General features: G+C 42.6%; 1 protein-coding gene across 2 annotated transcripts in view; it reads left to right on the top strand.

The window, feature by feature from the left end:
- Positions 1-7,700, top strand: part of LOC126869396 (neuroligin-1-like) — a 52,048-nt gene extending 44,348 nt beyond the window's left edge. For both annotated transcript variants that reach the window (XM_050625869.1, XM_050625868.1), the window contains 2 exons: positions 118-542; positions 3,306-7,700. In XM_050625869.1, the coding sequence (XP_050481826.1) occupies positions 118-542; positions 3,306-4,437 (1,557 nt within the window). In that variant the 3' untranslated portion in view covers positions 4,438-7,700. The remainder of the gene's footprint in view (positions 1-117; positions 543-3,305) is intronic.
- Positions 7,701-20,665: the final 12,965 nt, after the last annotated feature.

The following is a 20,665-nucleotide window of genomic DNA, read 5'->3' as shown; positions in this document are numbered from 1 at the left end:
CGACTCCGAAAAAAGCCAAGCGTACGATAAAGCTTTACGATCGGCCGATGCGAAAGTTTTACGAGTGTCCCTCGAAAAGAAAACTCTCCATCAACCATCGATCCGATATGATTGCAGAACGGTTTGAACGAGACCAGGAGGGATCGTATTTTACGCACTTACGTGCGAAACACCTATCGTTACCACCTTCACGAGATCTACTCGACCCTCCGTAACGAGTACACGGACTGGGAGAGAGGCGAGCAGAGTCCGTCAGCGATCTGCGAGGGCCTCCTGTCCCTGCTCGGCGACGGTCAGGTCGCTGCTCCTCTCCTAAGGCTCGCATTGCTGCACTCGGCGTCCGGAGGACGTGGTTACTTTTTGCATTTTCAGCTCGGCGATCGACCAAGTCAGAGGGGCGAGGAGGTGCCCTATCTTTTGGGGATACCTCTTCTCCGCGGAGAGGTGGTGTCCGTTCTCTTCGCCCAAGCCAACTACACTTTGGCCGATGAGAACCTGTCCAAACTGCTGGTCCACTACTTGGCCAACTTCGTAAGACGCGGGTGAGTCTTTCCGTCTTTGTTGCCCGTTTGCCAAGTTGGTTCTCGGCTTTGCACTTTACTCGCACGGTCGTGCAGACGCGATCGTACTCTGTTCCCGGACACGGCAACTTCCAGTCGACACTCTGTTTCCTTTTGACGACTGGATTCGTCGGAAAGGTAGCTGATACTTGGTCGTTTTCAGCGTGATATCGCGCCATCTGTTCGACGTCCGTTGACCTGGTTTCCACGTCAAGTACTTTTCAATACTCCATCGCGTATTTAAGAAGAATTTAATCAAGACTTGATAATAGATTAAAAATTTGCTAATACGACGTTGGGAAATTGTTACTTCGACGTGCTTAATCGCGTGCCTTTGTACGAGATTAAAGTAAATATTCTAATTTTAAGAAATTATTTTTTAATTTTCGATTGCTACAGCGCTCGAATAAAAAGGGGTGAGGTATTTAATGAACTAAAATTATATTTCTTCAAGAGCTCCGGACAATTTTTTAATTAATCAAACGCACGTTTTCCCCGAAAGCTTGCCTTTCTCTTTTTATTTCCTGAACGATCGACTAAAAAGTAAGATTCTTTAAGAGCAATCGTAAAATTAGCAGCGCATCCAGGACGGCGATGAAAGACGGCGTTGAGAAAACAGTCCCGAAAGCTTCGTAAAACGGTGCTATTATCGTTAAAGAAGATTGCTTCGATAAAGCTTACGGATAACAGTTGCGATTTGATTTGGAATTGCAGAGCTTCGTCGTCCGATATGCTTTAGTCGGTGTTTTTCACTTTATCACAACGATGCTTGACGAGGAAACGACGTTCGAGTCGATCCATTTTTCTGTCTTACCGTGGAATCTAATTTTTATGCTCGCAAGTCATGAATATCGCATTTAATTGGTCTAACAGACGAGACGATCACGGTCTTCAGACCAGTGCGCAACGCAATTTTCATGCAAATACAATTTTACCCAGCTCGAGCATCAGCGCGAACCATTCGAAGTTCGACTGAAATTTCTGTCGCGTTTAAAATTGCAGAATCGGAAACTTTTTCCTTTTTCGCGTCCATGGTAGCTGAGATTTCGGTTAAAAATGCAAGTAAAATCTTACTTCTTATCTCCTTTGCAATTCTTTCCTTGTTCTCGTAACGAAATCTCGTTATTGTTTTTCTTCGTAATTTAACAGCTCGAAACTCGTGATCCACGATCACGGTCGATCGCACGGTGAATTCTATGGCAAAAGATGATAGGAACTCTTTACGATTGTTTCTACGCAGCAGAAGACAAGTAAAGCCGAAGGGAAACTTTCTGCTTGCAAACTTTTCGTTTTCACCCGAAACAACGCTTTCTTCCCACTTGCTGCAACTTTGAAAGAAATTAGAACCGTCTCGATATCGCAACGCGCATACACGATACTCCCGTCGATGTCGCTATCAAAATATCAACGTCTTAATTAACACGATCGCAGCGGCTCCGATCGCGAAACTTTAATCAACACGTTCGGCACAACTTTTCGAATTACCAACGCGCTCAGTTTTCCGATCGGCTTCGGGCTGAAACGATCGAAACCGACGGACGAGAGTCGATCGTTCTTCTTAATTTCGGCGATTTAAAGCGGAGGAAGTTGAACGTGTTCGTGAAAACGGCGACGACGACTATGGGGAACCGAGGCAGGACCGCCAGGAATTCTGATAACGAAGCAAATGGCAACGTAGTCAGCTGCAAGTTCCAAACTTGCAATTACGATGACGCGAGGCTAGTTTCTTGTTACGTGCTGCCGCGTTTCCTGAACCGAATACAATTAGCTAAAGTTACGCGTTCCTCGAGTTAGAGTTGGACTAATAATATAATCGTTGGATTAGAGCGCGTTGTGTAATTCGATATCGATATGACATGTCCCTGACTCTCTAATCAGACGGTATAAGATAATTACATTGAGATAATATCAGATAATTTCTCGCGAAAATTAGTTTCGAGCAGTAGAAAAATCAATTTTACTTGAAAATTGACGAGCGAAATGATGGAAACGCAGGCAACTTTGATTTTACAGATTCTTTAACTTTAAACGACTAACGTATTTTCAACGATTTAACGATTTCGTGTATTTTTTCCAAATAAAATTTACATCTAAGGGAAAGACGTACATATAACGTTTAAGATTAAGTAACGTTTGAAAGAAACTCGAGAAAATGTGTTTAGATCTATCGTTGAACGCACAAAGAGTATAACACGAAAATCAAACGAGCAAAAAAAAAAAAAAAAAAATTGGCCAACAACTTCGATGATATAGAAATCTACGCTCTTCTATGCTTAAAGTGTCATTATCGTTTAAGTATTCCGTAATTAGAAAAATTTGCACGATTCGATTCAACGATTTTGCGTCACCACGCACGCATCTCCTCGAATCTCAGCTCGGTGGAGTCTATATTTTCCTACTTGCGAACATCGTTTCGTTGATTCTTTCATTCTCTCGTAAGCAAGAACGCGACAACTCGGTGGTTTTCTTCTTCTTTTTTTTTTTATTTTTTTTCTTTTTTTGTTCTTTGCTTGGACATATAATAGCACGCAGATCCGAAAGAAAAAAGAAACGCGGAATCTGTAATCGCTTTTATCCGTGTTAAATGTCCTCTGTAACAAGACGAACGTACCCCGTAATCCCCGGATTTTGAATAGTAGCGAGATAGCCGCTCCTCGAACCGATCAAGGTTCGGAGCACGATTCGTATCTATAGCAGAGACCGTTTGATCGAGACGCGTGTGTTGGCGCACGCGTGATGTTTCAGGGACCCGAACGGCGTCAGCCCGTTGACATCGGGATCCGACGGGCTTCCGACCAGCCCGCCGTTTTGGGATTCGTACGATTCGATAAATCAGCTGTACCTTGAGGCCGGTCGTAGCACGGAAATGCGGTCGCATTACAGGGGCCACAAGATGTCTCTGTGGTTGAATCTGTTGCCGCAACTCCATCGACCCGGATACGAAATCAGCATGCGTCACCATCATCTGGTCGACAGCCCTAGCCTGTACGAAGGTGCGGTGCGCCAGCAGACCGAAGCGCTGCCGTTGCCAGCGCCTCCGCTCCCGGTACCGTCACCCACCGAGCCATCCTCGATCTCGAGCGCGATATCGACCACCGAGTGTACGCCGAACGCTACGGTCGCGACCACCGTGGCGACTACCTCGAGAACTTTGCAGCATCCGAACCTGGGCCCAGCGCCTAACAATCTTCTTAGAAAGCTGGCCTCCAGTCATTATCAAAGCTACACCACAGCCCTCACAGTCACCATAGCCGTTGGCGTGTTTCTCTTGCTACTGAACATTCTCATTTTCGCCGGCATCTACCATCAGAGGGACAGGAACGCTTCGAACGCGGCCGGAGGTTTATCTTCGGGCTTTGGAGATAAGAAGAAGGAGGAGCTATTGGAAGCAGGGTGTTCCGGTATCGAGGTGTCCTCGGGAAAACAGAGGCTATCTTCCTTGAATCTGATGGACTCGCCGTCTTCGAGTCCGCCACCGCATAAAGCGAAACTGGCGCAGGAGTTGGAATTACAGTTGCAGGAGTTCCAATGTTCTCCGCCTCCAGGCGGAGGCAAGAGAGTGTTAGAACCACCGTTGTACAGTAGAAATCCGTGCGTCCAGAGGACGCGCACTCCATCGCCTTGCGTAGACGCGACCACTGCCAGGATGGACGACGACGACGACGACGACGACGACGACGATGACGACGACGACGACGGCGACGACGACGGGGATAGCGGCAGCGACGATAACGACGACGAGAATCTTCCAGAACCTCCACCGCCTCCGAAAGCTCCAGCACCCAACGTCAGCCTGTCCTGTCCAGGAATCCTCAGGCAACCTGGCACACCCGGTAGCGCCAAGAAACGCGTTCAGATCCAAGAAATTTCCGTATGAGGAGAGTACCTTCTTGCAATCTCCTTTTGCCGAAAACTCGTTCACCGGCCCATTCCGACCATTCGTAGTAAACCCGTCGAGCGATCCTCGATCGTCGCTACTGCTGGCGGTAGTCGACCAACAGCTTCGACCAAGAAGAAATTCAGCGTTTCGAGCGTTCCAAGCCAAAGTCCGTTGTTGCAACGCGCCATAACTTTCAGACGTTGGATATTCGGCTCTGTCGGGAGTTTCTTCGCGCTTAAAAATTTGAGATTCTGCATAGGCCTACGACGTTCGAGAGACATCGTGCGCGTACGAAGGAAACACAGGTTGCAAGAGGATTGGCAGTTTCAAGCGCGTGGTTTCGAAAGAGAAAAGTCGGCGTTTACGGTTTTACGTCGCGCTCGAGAGAATATTCGTAGCCGAAGATCGACGCCAGTTCCGCATCTATCTTCGAAGAATCGATAAACGGATTAACGAAGACACGTAAGACAGCAAATAAAAGCACAAATCGATGGCCTTAAAAGAATTCGATACTCGAAGCGATATAATAGACGCGACGGGAAGCAACGTCAAAGTCGAATCAGGCAACCCACGTTCCTACGAGATTCGACGGGGAGATATTTTCCAATATTTCTCACAACTCGACGAAAAGCGGAGAAAAGGAGGAAGCAACGGAACGGACAAGCGATAACGACGGATAAACAACAACGGAGGACAACGCAGCGTCCGCCACTGGAGAGAATTTTTGGCAACGATTTTATTGGTTGTTGATCGCGTGAATATATTTCGTACGTTCAAATTTATCATAGATCCATCGAATTTAAATTTAAACGGTGCTCGATTTGCTTGACCGAGTTTGTTCGAGCACGAGCGATATCGAGAAGTCGTCGAGTTTTACGATATCCTTCCTTCAGGCAGGAAAACAGAAGGAGAAAGGAGACGCAGGATTTTTTTAAAGATCTCGCACAAAAAGCATCGACTCTTTGTCTTCCTCCTTCGAAAGCTATACAAGGTGGACGGCGAAGAATCAGAGAGAGAAGTTGGATAGAGAAAAAACGAGGAACGACGGATGGATATCGACAGAGTCGGCGTCGAGCAGAAGTTGAACCGTCGCCGAGAGTCGTCGCGACGCTCGACACTGTGAAACGAGGGGATTGATATAATCTCAGGAACCCAAAAGACAAGGCGCGCGCCGAGGGAGTCCAGCAGGATACCTCGGACTTCCTTCATCCGGATTTGTCGGAGCACTAAGTGGAATTATTCGAGGAATTGGAAGGTCTGACCTCGGCTTTCCGGATCTCGTTTTCTTTTTCGGTCGAGAGCAGGAAGTCGTACGGGAGGAAATGGACCTGATCAAGCGAAACTCTGCAGGTTCGCCACGAAAGGAGCCTGCTAGCTAACGAATTGATGAATCTGAAGTTCTCGTCAGTGTAATCGCGAGTGTTCTTAGTTACATACGTGTAAAAGGGAGCGAGAAAAGGAGAGAGATAGACAGATAGATAGATAGATAGATAGATAGAGCGAGTGAGAGAGAGAGAGAGAGAGAGAGAGAGAGAGAGCGAGAGCGAGAAAGAGCGAGAGTGAGAGAGTGAGAGACAAGAGGAAAAATCGTAGTGCGAGTGTCAGAGTGACAGAGGATGAGAATGAAACGAATAACAGTTGGTGAAGTAGGAAATATAAATTGTATATTATATTCGATGCCAGGGAATATGATTGGAACGTTGGAAGAAGAAAGTGGATTCATCCTGAGCGTATGTTTTCGTTTCTCCTTGGAGCGTGCCGACAGGGACGGTTCCCGTCGAATTTCGGATTGTTTGGATGAAATTTTGCTTTCTGCCTCGTTCCATATTTATTTTCTCATCTCCTAGTATGTACGTACATGCGTTTCAAGTATATTCGTTTGTAACTTAATTTCGAACGTACGATCCAACTATGCGTTTGATGTATTTTTCTTTATAAGAAAATTGCTGTTACAAAATGATTCTTACTACGTTCGAAGATACGCGAATAGTTGCCCTGTTTTCCGACATCCGACTATTTATTTGATAAGGAAACGTATCTCGCGATAAACTTGGCTGGTATTATCGAACGTTTAATTTATTCTGTATAAACGGTATGAATATTCTTCTCGAAATAAATTATATCGGTTGACGTTGATATAGACGCAAACCGTAAGGACTTTCATCGTCGATGAAGCTGCCGATCGTTAATTTCGAGAATGTCGCGTTCTCTTTCAAGCGTTGACAAATGCCGGTGTTTACGAGCGACGTTCCTCGCTGTTCCTCGTTCCCTCCGACAAATTAGCCTTGATTAAGTTTCGCCGAATAGTGGAACGAGGTTAGCCGTTTGTCAAGTTGATAACAAAAACGTTCAGCACCTGATTTACGCGAAATCTATTCATTTTAAATTAAACGTTTCGTGTCAAAGTATTTACAGCGTTTAAGAATTGTAACGATCGAGAGATTAAATGGTAATGCACGATATGGCATTTACCTCTTTGAGCGGAGAAATGTGTAAGTTAAGATACCCGACGCGAAAGTTTCTATTCGATATCAAGTAGTAACAGACAACGATAGTCAGACGCGAAAGTAGCCACACAATGAGACTTTAACATTACGAAAGGGATGAAATGCGTCTTTCCTAGAATATCTACAATTACGTTTAACAAATTTGAATATCCTACTTGTTATAAGCAAATTGTTTCGATTACAGTTAAAGTTTATGATATTAAAAAATTTTCAGCTAAAATTAGACTTTGATCGTTTTCGCGAGGCGAAATAGAAATTAAAACAACCGAGGTTAGTTTTCCTTCCGTTACGATAAGCAACTTTTTAATTATTTCGTTTCCTTCTTCACGGTTGTTTGAAAGTTATTCTTACTTTTTAAAGCATTTCCCGAGAAACGCAAACGGAAAATTCAAATCAAAGACCGCCACCTCTAACCAACTCAACCTAAACTCAAACCACCAGCTCCTTCCTCTCGATTCGTCGTTCTAACAACGCACCTACCTCCGGCAAATTTTCTATTACACCTTTTTCCTAATATTCCTCTAAGAAACATTTTTCATTATCCGTTTTACTTTTGTTTCTTTTTTTTTTCTTTTTACTTTTTTTTTTTTTGTATCGGGGATAGAGGCAACTGCGATCGAGAAACGCGAAGCTAACGATCGATACCGGAAACAAGAGGCAGTCGGATCGCGATAACGAAGGAGAAACGAGTCGTTGCGAGCTTTCGTGCGAGTTTGGAACGTAACGAAAGAGCGAAAAAAGAAAAAAGAAAAATACTGGAAGAAAAGGGAAAAAAGGAGACCGCGTGTGGGGCCAGCCGTAAGTAAAATCTAACTACTAATTTAGTTTAGGCGAACAACGCCCGCCCGCCGTGAAAAATTTCGTGTATCTTTGCGCCCGGTAAAAATCGTCGATCTCATCGGAACGACTTTTCGAGCCTCGACGTGGTTTGAATTTTGAACGAAAGAAACGAAGGAAAATTGCGAAACAAATTTTGCGTGGTCGTGCGTGTGCGTGTGTGTGCTTGCGAGAAGCAGAGAGAAAGAAGTTGGAATGTCCTGTCGTTGAAAAACCTTTGGTCGATGAATCGACGGATCCTCGATTTCGATCATTTGTTCGCGCGTTTCTTCTTCGACGAACCTTTCGAACGATGATCGATGTTCGTTGAAACGTACCTCTGAATTTTCAAAAAGTTTCCAGAAAGGGATCCGGGATTCTCGATGAATTAACGCGCGAAACACCGATGTCTTCAGCGTCATTTACATACAGAATCGAAAGAAGACATACTGGTATAGTTACGCGTACGCGTGTACGCGTGCATACACACGCACACGTACACGATTATCAATGTTTGGAATGTTGGGATTTGTTTAAATAAATACTTAAAGCATTTAAAACGTAAGCATTGGTTGGTACTTTGACTAAAATTCTTGATACGCGCGATCTTTCCCCGTTGTCTTCGTTTTATGAGTCACGTTACTCGTATTTTACTTGTATTAATTTACGTTTGCGTTCGGCATTACGATGATTTGACGTGCTACGGATATGAACAACAATTTCGTCCACTTTTTTTTTTATTAATCTTATCTTTTATTTATTTTATATTTGTCGGATTTAGTTTATCGATTTACATAATTTCATGTCGTTTTTGTGCCCTAATTGTAGACATTCGTAGATCGATCGAAACTCTTCCTAGCCAGCACGCGTGACCACGTCGAATCGTTTGCTCCTGATCCGAATAGGTAAGTGCTAATCTCGTTTTATAATATCGTTATTTTACGTGGAAATTAAGCATTTGGCTGCAACGAACATTTCAAATATCTATGCAAAGGTTAAGCAACGTTTCTCATCGATCTTGCAAATTTTCCTCGATAAATCGTTCGATGACTTTGTTAAATAAGAATTTTAAAGCGATGCACTATGCAACACAAGTAAAAGTTAGAAGCAAAGGTAAAAGTTTGAAGCTCTTACAATATAGGGAAAAACGCCTGGAAAGAGATTGTTGCCACGTTTAAAGAAATGTACTTACGAGTATATGTAAATAATAGAATTGTTCTTTCGTTACGTACTCCTCTATCTTCCTCTATCGCAATCACCAAGTTCCTTCAAATTTCTTTAAGATCCATTGGTTGTAGCGTTTCTCAGAAACCTTGAACGGATTATTTTTCTCATACGCAAACGCGTACGGTAGAAAATTTCTTTAATTAATTATGTTTAATCGATTAACGCAATTACCTTCGTCAAGAGTCTATTAGCTATTACCAGTTTGGTGGGATCGAGCTAAAGCTCTCCTTCGAATCAACGGTTAACCTCTCGGAATCCACGAGTGGGTATAAATTCTGTTTGCCATTACTTGGAAACTCCTCTTACTTGCCGCACCGTCACTGTTCATTTTCGACAAGGACTTTCAGCTATGCGTTACGCTTTCGGCTACAAGTTCATGCAGCAAACGTTGATTTCCTTTTAACATCGTAAAGCATACTGCGCGATATTCGGAATACGAATTAAAACGTAGTTCAATGACGAAAACCTCGTAGGGAATTTGACAAAATTCACTTTACCTGTATCTCTAAACCGGTTTACTTCCATTTGCGAGGAAATCGAACCGTTTCTTTGAATTCTTCGCTAAACCATCGTTACGTATCGGTAAGAAAAGCGTAACGCCACAACGAAAATCGTAACGAACCCTATCTTGAAAACCATTTAGAATCTCCGTTCTTCATTTTTCTTGCGGCCAATTAGTTTACTCCTCGATCTCGACCTACGATTCAACGAACTACTTTCAACCTGAACGAACTGAATTCCACCCTACAGAAAGAAAGGAAGAAAGAAGGAAGGAAGGAAGGAAGGAAGGAAAGAAGGAAAGAAAGAAAGAAAGAAAGAAAGAAAGAAAGAAATGAAAAAGACGAAACAACAGGCGGTAAAAATGAGAATAAACGGTAACTGCGAAAATAAATTCCAAGAGTCCGACTGCTTTGAGCTCAAACAAGCTGCAAAAAAAAAACAAAAAAAAAAGAACAGCTCAGAGAAGAGATAACAAACGGAATCCAAGGGGGAGACAGGTCGAAAAACACGGGGCGTCTCGCGTGAAAGGTGCGCGAAAGGAGAGGTGGCAGAGAGGACAGACGTCCTCTTTCTCCTACACCTCGTTCTCGTCTTCGTTCTTCTCTCCCGAGGCGGTGCTCCGTTTCCTCGCGAAACGCCCGGGTTCGTTTCGATCACGGTGCAAGCAGGCCGTTCCTCCTTGAGGATCCTCTCGCCACCGTCGGCGACGCCAGCTGCCGTGAAAACCACGGAGACACTCGATGTTTTAGGGTAATGGAAATTCCGGTCCCCTCGCGGCTCCTCGAGAACGAGCAATCTCGAGGATCGTTTCTGGCTCGGCTATATACCGCACCTCCTTGGCCTGCCAAAGTGGCACGTGTGACGAACCCGCGTCTACGTGTGAGTTCGGTATCTGAAACTGTACGTGGCTACGTGCGCTTGTGTGCTGTATTTCTTCGTGTGCAGAATGTGCCTGGAACATCGAACTTTTCCAACCACGTACGTACATGCAGAACGAAGGAATTAATCGTATTCCATCGAACCTTCTGCAACTATACGAGTAATTTACTACGATTATTACGATTAAAAGAACGCGCGGTATATCCGTAGTAAACACAGTGGTACAGCGACAAACGAATGAAAGAAGAGATTTTCAAAATATCAGGTATACAGGACGTTTCGTTTATTTCGTCCACTTTAAATGTAAACATGTACATTGAACTTGAAATGATTTTGAGTAGAAAATTCCTGATAATTTGTAGCGAAGTAAGGAATTGAACGTTTCATTATGTTTGCTCGAAATTTGTATTATTTTACGCGAGACGGTAAAGTATATAAAACTCCGATCGTAAATATCAAGACGATCGCTAGTCCTGTATGAAACGTGGCGATGTTCGACCACTGATACGAATCGTTAGCGAGACGGTTAAAAGAACGCGTAAAGATTTTATATCGATATAAGAGAAATCGAAAATATGCGGATACAGAAATGGAACGGACTTGTCAGAGTATGGTATAAGCTAATGACAAGCGGATAAGTGGTGAACGTTTCAAGACTACGAAGATCGTAATCGCTCGAAACAAGAAGCAAAGGATCGTGTCTGGAAATATTCGACCGACCGAAGCACGGCGCCATTAGTTGAAAAAGAACAGGCATCGTTCGGCTCTCGTTCGTCCCTTTCCGCCGCTTTTCCTTCGGCACGGCGCACATCCTCTCGTCCTCCCGACGACGACCGCGACGTCGATGAGGCTCGTATCGACGTCTCGTGGTCTTCCTTGCGGAGGGTGGCCGAAGCTCGAGCTTTAATGGGGTGCTTGCCGCCTCTTAAGGGCCGAGCCAACGAGATCTGCCGCGGGCTGAAGTATAATTAGTCATGCCATACAGTCGGTGGCATAGACCGAGTGTACGGACCGATATATGTATACCGGGCATGTTACGGCTATAACGCCGCTACGGTTCGAAAGCAAATGCGCGTGGCCGCGTGCGCGCCAACAATCTCTGTAACGAAAGGGTTTCACGTTCCAAGTTCTAGTTCAAAAGTTGGTAAATTCCAAAAATCGCCATATAAACAGAAATTTGACTACGAGAAAAATTTCGAAACGCGAATTCTCGGATAATGTTCGAGTTAGTTTTCGGTGAAAGCAGCTTGCTACCGCCCGATCGTTAAAAGCGGCAAGCACGTATTCTCTCCCTTGAGTCCTCCGAATGGACGGTAGCAGTTTGGCGGATCGGATTACCCATATTGCCGCATCCTCGGATTCATCAGCGAGCCGATAATCCAGGATCCTTCCAGGCTTCGAGACGCACAGCGGATCCACGTCGCATTTACTCCCAGGTCGTGATCGAGAATAGCAGCACCTGCTTGTTCCGATTGATTCGCGATGATTTAAGTGGTCCAGTCCCATCATCCTATAAATATAAATACTCGGCTCTTTTTGCCCTTTCTCTCTATGCTTGGCGGCTCGCTGTTTTCGCGATCCCTCTAAGCTTTCCATCTGTTGAACCAACTTTCAAACACGATCCACGTTCCTATGTTGATCGCGTTCTCGATAGTCCAGTGCGCCGCAAACGCCGCGTCGTCACTTTCAAGGCGTCGTCCTCGAAAATCGTCCGAACTTTCGTATCGTACGGAGCTTTCGCCGATCGCGTAGAAACGCCACAGGTTCCAGCGATCGAACGAAAAGAATCTTCTCGGCATACAGAGACGGCCTCAGTCTCTCGGCATTCGGACAGAATCGTGGAATTCCTCGTTGGTCGATCGATGGTTCACTATCGGGGCTCCGCTTCTCTTCGACGCGAACAAATTACCCAAGGTTAATTCGCCAGGTAATAAAGTGTTTTGTCGAATCGCGAGTACGTAAATCGATACGAAGAAGGAAGAAAGAAAGTTATTCGGCATCCCGTAATTCGGTATTGCGTTCATTTCGATCAGTTTCGGAGGATGCAGCTGGCTACTGATTCTTATTAATTCTTGGGACCTGTATTACAAAGGTCTCGCGATAAATACCGTGGCCGGAACAACGGCGTAATTGTATTTCAGGTATCCGGAAGTCGCGTAATTTTATTGCAACAACTACGAACTACGAACGTGTTGCCGCCAAGCAACCGTACTGTAAATCGTACTGTAAACCGTACTGTAAACCGTACTATAAACCGTACTTGACTATTCGCCGTTTTCTCCTATCAAACTTGTCTTACTTGCCACGATGGTCTGTCCTTTGCCGAGTCGTGCAGCTAATTGATTCGAACTTCCAGCGATCTTGAACAGCTATGGATGCACGATGAATGGCGGTGAATCGAAGAACATGCGCTCCTTCTCGCGAAACTTCATCGTCGACTTGAATAGGATACGAACGTCTTACCAAGTTTTAAAATAACAGACACGCTGCAACATTTCAACTCCCTTTTATCCGTCTTTACAATTGTTACATTGAAATTATCCGACTTCTTCTCTATTCACTCGTTGTGTCGTATCGTCTGGATAGAGGGACGCTTTCATTTTTGAGCTTTCGATTCGATTCGTTTCGTGAGATGCGCTTCGACGAAGAACAAAGTACAGCGTTCGAGCTTTGCTGCAAGACTGAGCGATGACCTCGTTTGTACTAATTGATCGCTGACGTACAGTAGCTTTGCGAGATAAACGACAAATAAACGGATCGTATGTCGACTGTAAAGCGCTATCGATCAGGAACGCCTTCTTCCATTATCGTACTCGACGTACGAGTAATTATGATTATCGGTGAAAAGGTGGCAACAGACGGCCTGAAATATCGCATCAAGATAAATATCGTTAAGCACCGAGTATTGGAAATCCTGGACGATATTTAATCAGATTCGTATCGTAAATTTAAAAATATCAACCTTTGTCGTAATTTTATGGATCCGGGATGTACACATTTTCGATTAACTTTACCTTTAGAGGACGTAAAATTATTAACTGCTCTTCTTTTTTCGCCCAATAGTTTTCAGCGCGCAGAATCGAAAAACGCTGGATTCTACGTACGCGCATCTTTTGAACCGCCAGTTAAATTCTTTAGTTAAAATAGATAGAGAGGATTTGGAAGGCAGCGTCGAAACAAAAAAAAAGAAAAAGAAAAAAGAAAGAAAAAGATAGCACGGAGGAGAGCTTTCCGACGAAAGTACAATACATAGTATTTGGCTGGCACACGAGCACATGACACGAGCTAAGGCTTAAAGCATTTGACGGTCGTTTACGAGCAACATACTGGGCGTGCAGCGATAACACCTCCGTTATGGATATCACTCCGTTTTATGATCGTATGAAAGACATTTTTGAAATAAAATCCTGACGCTCTTTACCGTCGTTAAAGAGTACATTGTGATTCCTATACTTGCTCGCTTCGTTCCACGGTTCTTTGAAACTCGAATTTCGTTTATACCGTAATAAATAGAACGATCGACTGGTATTACGAATAAAAGTCACGGCCTTTCGTCCAAATCCTCCGACGTTTTATACTATATTTACTAATTACTACAAAATTCTATATCTTTATCTCGTTTAATTTCATAAGTATAGCAGCTTGACAGATAAATTTCTTAAGAAAACCAAGTTACCAAGTAAGAAAACCAATATTAATTCTGTGTTAAAAGTCGACTTCAGCAACTAGCAATTAAGGCGGTTAGTCAGATGCGTACATACACTCGCATCGAACGATTCGCAGAGATAAACGTCGATGAGTTTGGTTGCTTAAAGTTTGAAAGGTAGAGCAAATATTTTCTCGAAGGTAATGTTCTCTCCTGCTTTATGAAGTGCACAGACAAAGAGAGGGAGAGAGAGAGAGAGAGAGAGAGAGAAAGAGAGAGAGAGCGAACGAGAGAACCAAGGAGCTGTAACACTGGACTAAGACTGTAAACTCTGTTTACGATGATGTAAAAAACGCTTTTGACGCGAGCTTCTTATACCTCACGAGTTGGATGTAGTATAATATGGAGCTTAAGTCGTAAGTTCGTTTTACTTAGGATTTCGAAGGAACTGGTGTCTGACTTTTCGAAACGAAAATCTTACACGTTTCAAAGAAGTTGGGAAGTTAAATCGATTTTTAACGGACTTACGCGCAATTTGTAAGGCGAAGAAATAATCATCGACAAAATAAGACAACGTTGAACGATTCGAAAGGATTGTATATTAAAATAAGTATGAAATTATTGGATATAGGGGCTGAAATCCAAGTGAAATTTCTCATAAATATAATTTAGAAAAAAATCTCTGTAGGTTGTTTGCGTTTTGTTTATTATTTTATAGTAATTCGTATTACGGTTTATTGTACGTTTAAATTTATAGCGATTTGAATAATTCTCAGTCCTATTATCAGAGAGCATCGTAGCCGCCTTCTCCATTCCGTGGCCTAAAGTTTCAAACGATATTTTGTACTTTTTTCTTGGAATCACGTCCGTTATCCCGCGTTACGTGCCAAATAAAATTTCATTTAGCATGATTTCCGTTTTAGCCGTTTCCCTCGACGATTCTAATATTTCCGAAATAAATCGTCTTTCTTTTCACGATACCTTTGTGCAGACAGCCGTAGCAATCTCACGAATGAATTCCGCGTGCAGCAGGTAATTAGATAATCGCAAAGTGGCAGTGGCGAACGCGAAGGAGGCTCGTTGCCGGTGCTTGGGCGATTCTATAAAAGCCAAGAGTATAAACCACGCCCGTCGTTACAGCTAACAAAGTGGATTAACGCGGCTGGTGGCGCTCTCGGCGCTCTCGGCGCTCTCGGCGCTCTATCCACCCTGTTCCATCCCCTACGTTCCGCCGAATAAACGAACAAACTTACCAAGGAAATTGTTCTCAGTCTTGCGTCGCTGTGTTCTGCCGCGACTAATTCTAAGTTCTAATAAAATTTCGGGAGAATTAGCGTGTGTTTTTCAGGAACGTGTATCGGAGAAACGATTCTTCGATCGAACGATACCCGAGTTGATTTTATTGTTTTTTCCCTTCATTTCGGCGATGCAAATAGATTTGTTTCGCATTTCTTGTAACGGATAGAATTATTCGTTAATACCAATTAAGACGCCTTTGAGATCAAATTAAAATTTTCAAGCAGGATGTTTCGAAGAGGAAATAATAGAGATGATAATAAGACACGCGCACACATTCTCGTAATCTTCTGTTCGTAAACAGCTTATCAAGATCTATGCGACCTATCGAAAAACCGTCTTAGGTAATTGATAAATCAATATGGGCTGATCGGAAGGCAATGAGACCATTTTTCAGAATTAACGTTCTAATGCAACGTACCAGGAACAGCATAAACGTAAAATAATAAAAACGTCGATTGTACTTAATAGCGATTGGAAAGCAATGAAACCCGCCGTTGATGAAATTAGTCACTCGCCTTGTACGAGAGGTTTTTCTGTCGATAACGAGTCAAACGGCCGGTGGGAAAGGAAATTAAAGCGAAAAGGAGAGAAAAAAAAAGACGGTGGGGGGAAAAAGCGATCGTCGAGTGAAATAACAGAAGCTTGGCGGATTTATATCGCGCAAAACTGAAAATTCTCTTTCGGTTACGTTCTTTCACGGCCCGCCGAACTGGATTCGACGAGGGCCATTTAAATCGTTCGACCAACATCGATTCCATCCGATCCATGGACGCGCGCCTACGTACGCAGACAAATGAGTGATTACTGGGAATATATCAGGTGGAACGCGTGTCCCCGGAATGGAACGTTTCATTCGTCAAACGGGGACAATATTGTTCCGAATCCCAATGACTCGGACGCTCCCCTTTTTTCTCTCAGCTCCTCCGCTTCAAACAAATGGAATCTGAAATACGACCGACGGGAAACTCTGTTGGCCTTCTCCCTTCTGTCGCCGTTATTCTTCGAAAACGTCGATAAAGTGGTCGGCAGTGGTTACTAGCTGATATTCCAACATCGCACTGTTTCGCTTAATTAATAGCGAATATAAGTACTCGTTACTATTCTAGCTTACAAATGTCTGGTTTTTATCGAATGTTTACTCTGGTTTGACGCAAAGACATCGAGACGGTGTCACCTTCGTTTTGAAATTTTAGCTAACCGGTCAGGTATGTAGGTTTAGACATTTCTATACAATGATCATAGATCACAGATCATAGGCTATCTACGCTTACCGGTCTTGCAACGTTTAGTTCACGCAAATTACGTTACGAATAAAAGTTCGAGACGTATTGCAACAGATGCGTTTGGCGTTTTCGATGATTTAGTTTAGTAACGGTTTATGTTTTTATCGATAGTTTATGAAGTAACTTGTTGGCACGAACGAACGACGGGTGAACGTACCGTAACGTTTCAAATCTTTTTTTTTTTCAGGTGATTTAGGTCCAAATTAGGTAAATTAGGTAAAATATCGTACTGGCAGAATATCTTTTATCACACCTTTATCTTTCAGTCTTCTTTCACGGGCACTCCATATATCTGTAAAGGAAAGAAAACTAATCGTTCGGTAGTTACACTTTGCGGAACAAATTTTACACATACGATTACATCGAACTTTATACGCTTCTTTCTATCTTTTTATCTCTTTATTATCTGCTTCTATCTCCTTGGTTTATCCTTACAGGACACGAGAAAACCAGCATTCACATCGAACTCTCTTCTTTCACATTCCTTTTGTCAAAGTTCACGTTTAGAATAAAAAGTTTTATTAAAGAGAATAAAGCAGGCACTATCGAGGGTTTAGGCATTACGGAATACCGTTAAACCAAAAAACGTAGTTCATTCAATTTGACTTACAATAGAATCTGCCAAACCTTTATTTTAATGTTCGATAAAAGCGTAGACAAAGCGAGCTTTCGGATTAATGCAGCTCTTGCATACACGTATTTTCAACAATTGGAAAATCCCGTTGGCTATTCCCCTTTACGCTATTTTTAGAGATTTCGTTTAAATATCAATGCCTGTAATTCGAACAATGTATATCCGTTGATTCGATTTGATTAAAACGATCAACTTGTACTCCTATATCGGTTTATCTCTTTCGAATCGTAGAAAAAATATTTTTCTAGTTCGAGTTAGAAGCTCGTAAAACTTTGAGGATTTTGGTGTTCGACGAAGGTAAAGATAGAAGCGTAAGTAAAATGGACTCGCTACGTTTCGAAAATAAATTTTGTTTTCGAAGCAACTTTTAACGAATATACGTCCAGATAGGTCTCCCCGGAATTTTTCTCACTGACCTAATTGTAAGAAAGGAGGAACAAATGGACACGGCCGAGTAAAAGGAAAATAAAAAATGTATCCAGTTTGAACAAACAAGAAAAGTGTACGCATTATAAAAGCGTCACAACTCGAAACAATTCAATTGGAACGGTGTTAGCGAGTGTGTCAGAGAAACATCGAAATCGTCAATGATGGATTTCAACAGCTAAAAACGATCGTTGTTTCCTAGAGCTTATTCTTGTTGTCGACATCGTGCGTTTAGTAATTAATTCCTTTAAGCTTCCAAATAGTTGCTCGTTTCCCTTGAAAAACTTATTCCACTTGTGCGATTGTTACACGCGTGCCATGTATATTATCGGTCGTATCGTCGAACGGAAACGAGTTTCGTACTATTCCATTATTACTTTATTACCGCTGCTCTTTAAATTGTTCGTGTGTTCTACTCCTTCACCGATCTCTTTGTTCGACTCATTCGTAATTCGTTGATCGAGAGAAATATCTAATCTTATCGTTGGACGAGACTTTATTCTTCTTAGAGAACTCCCTCCCTACAAGATGCTACGTGCTAGAAGATAGTTCTTACAATCGATTTTGGTTTACCACGAAATTCACGATTCATCGGTGTCGATAAAACTCCCGACAACTTATCTATTCTACGTGAAATCGCCAAACTCTATCCCGCTCGATTTCCTCTTTTTTCTTCCCTTTTCTTTTCACTGTCCTTTCATCGAACCTTGGGAAAGCTGTATTTTATTCGCTTATTTAATAGCTGACGATATGATACATGGCCGATAAACGATACGGCGTATATCTGTAAGGTGTTAAAGACTTTTGAACAAAATATATGTACTATTACGCAATAAGGTGATCAACAGAATTCTCGAATTATTTTAATCAGCAAATATCACGAAAATGTTACCCGTGTCTTTTTTAGGCTTTTCACCTTATTTCACTTTACCGAAATTGTTCAAACATCGAAGATTGATAAAGACAAAAATATTCGGTCAAAAAAGTAGCCTGATAATACACGTAAATTTAATTAACCTGTTCCTTTTACCAAGGAAATTGTCATTTTCATATCCCCTCCTTTCCTACGTTCCATTTCTTTCTCGGAATCCTTCCTTTTTCAACGACCGTATATATATATATATACATATATATATATATACATACATATATATATATACATATATATACATACATATATATATATACATATATATATATATATATACCTAATATATATATATATATATATATATATATATATATATATATATATGGGTATTGCGTGTCCTGGCGAACTAACGGCACCAGAAATCGAACGAATCGAGGCTAGCAGCGGAATTTCGCGAGCATCGCCGCGAATTTTATTGACCCCGCCGCAACGGTTAACAGCGGCGGTGGCATGGTGACGCGATTTCCGGAAATTCGCTTAGTATGACCCGCATCTTCGGCGTTCCTGCACCTGTTGAATTGGGACATCATCGATCGAGTGTCCTTACGGGCGGATGAATGCCACAGCCAAGAAGGGAGGGGTCGCTCGTTTCTTCGACTCGAGGCCACTGAATACAGCGATAAATTCAATGGGATACGAACTTCTCGACAGTTTTATCTGCTTCTTTGGGAGTTGGTCCGCGACAGTGGAGTTAATCGTAAGACGATAGGAACTGCGCTATCTCGCGTCTGTTGGAACGATTTAGACAGCGAATTCGTAAGACTAGCTAATCTGGCGGGCGCTTCGACGATCGATATCTCCTCCTATCGATGGACAGCAGAATCTAATGTTTTTAAAAAGGGCTTTAGTGATTTCGTGTTTCAATGGTTCAAAGGAAAGAACATGGCTGTACGCTCGAAAGACGGTGATTCCTATATTATTACGTAAGTTTGTTCGGCAAGAAAATTCTGCGATCACACAGAATACCGATATTAAATCCGTCGTTCGGACATACGTTCGGCTTTTTATCGCTCTAACGCAAACGATCTACGTATCTAGGTCGTAGGACGGTTAAAATAATTTCTATTCTTTTTAATTGGTCTGTCTCGATATTGCTTGCTTTCCTCGTTCCTTATTCTTAGATTCGACAGCTTAGATTCGACGACAGCAACATTTCTAGAAGGTGATCGTTGACAAATATCTTAAATCAACGCGTATGTTAAAAATGGAAATTACCGGATGAAATGGAGAAAGGGGTCACGATGTTTGTAAGAATGTGAATAATTTTATTGTAATTGGTTGACAACTCTGACAGTTGAACGCGATTTTAGATCAAAAACGAAAGAAAATTGCATTGTAATTATTACGCTTTATTATTACAGGATTATCCAATATCCAGGATGATATCAGTTATTAAGAAGAAAAAAAAAAGAAAACGTGGCTTCGCAGCTTCGGGAGCGCGAGCATCATCGGGCGAAAACTCGAGGCTCGTTCATCGCATAAGTCAGGTATAGATTAATAATAGATTAACGACAGATTATAGAGCACAGCATCGTTTCCTCCTTATTCCGACGTGAAATTTAAAGTGCTTCGACCACTTCGATCAAACCGCTCTGTGTTCTCACCTAATTATGCTTCTAGCAACAGCTCATAGATAGCGCGCGACACGATATGATTTTAGTTTGTAGTAGTAAGCGTGCATGTGCGCCACTCTCTATGCCTCGCGAGTGCGTGTTCCGAGTCAAGCGGATAACCCTGTACACACGATGACTGTTCCATAATCAGAAATTCGTAAAGATAAAATTGGACATGCAAAACGGTATTATCGTAATTCGATACGTATGTCCGTACTAGCAACGCGGTCCTCTCGCGAGGACTGTCATTTTAAAAGTCACTTACGTTTAAGAGAGACACGAAAAACGGTTAAGCGAAATTTTAGATCGGAAGCAAACGATTTGGCCGTAGCTACCGTTTGTTTCGCGTCCGATAGTTGTTAACGCGTAGAAATATTTCATTAGACACGAGAATCGATAGACGCGATAGGTCGGAACTTTACATAGTGTGAAAACAACGTTAGTGTAAATCGAGCTAGTATGA

This window comes from Bombus huntii, chromosome 9 (genome assembly GCF_024542735.1).
Source record: "Bombus huntii isolate Logan2020A chromosome 9, iyBomHunt1.1, whole genome shotgun sequence".
In the NCBI taxonomy this organism is placed as follows: domain Eukaryota; kingdom Metazoa; phylum Arthropoda; class Insecta; order Hymenoptera; family Apidae; genus Bombus; species Bombus huntii.
This window is presented reverse-complemented; position numbering and strand designations above follow the sequence as displayed.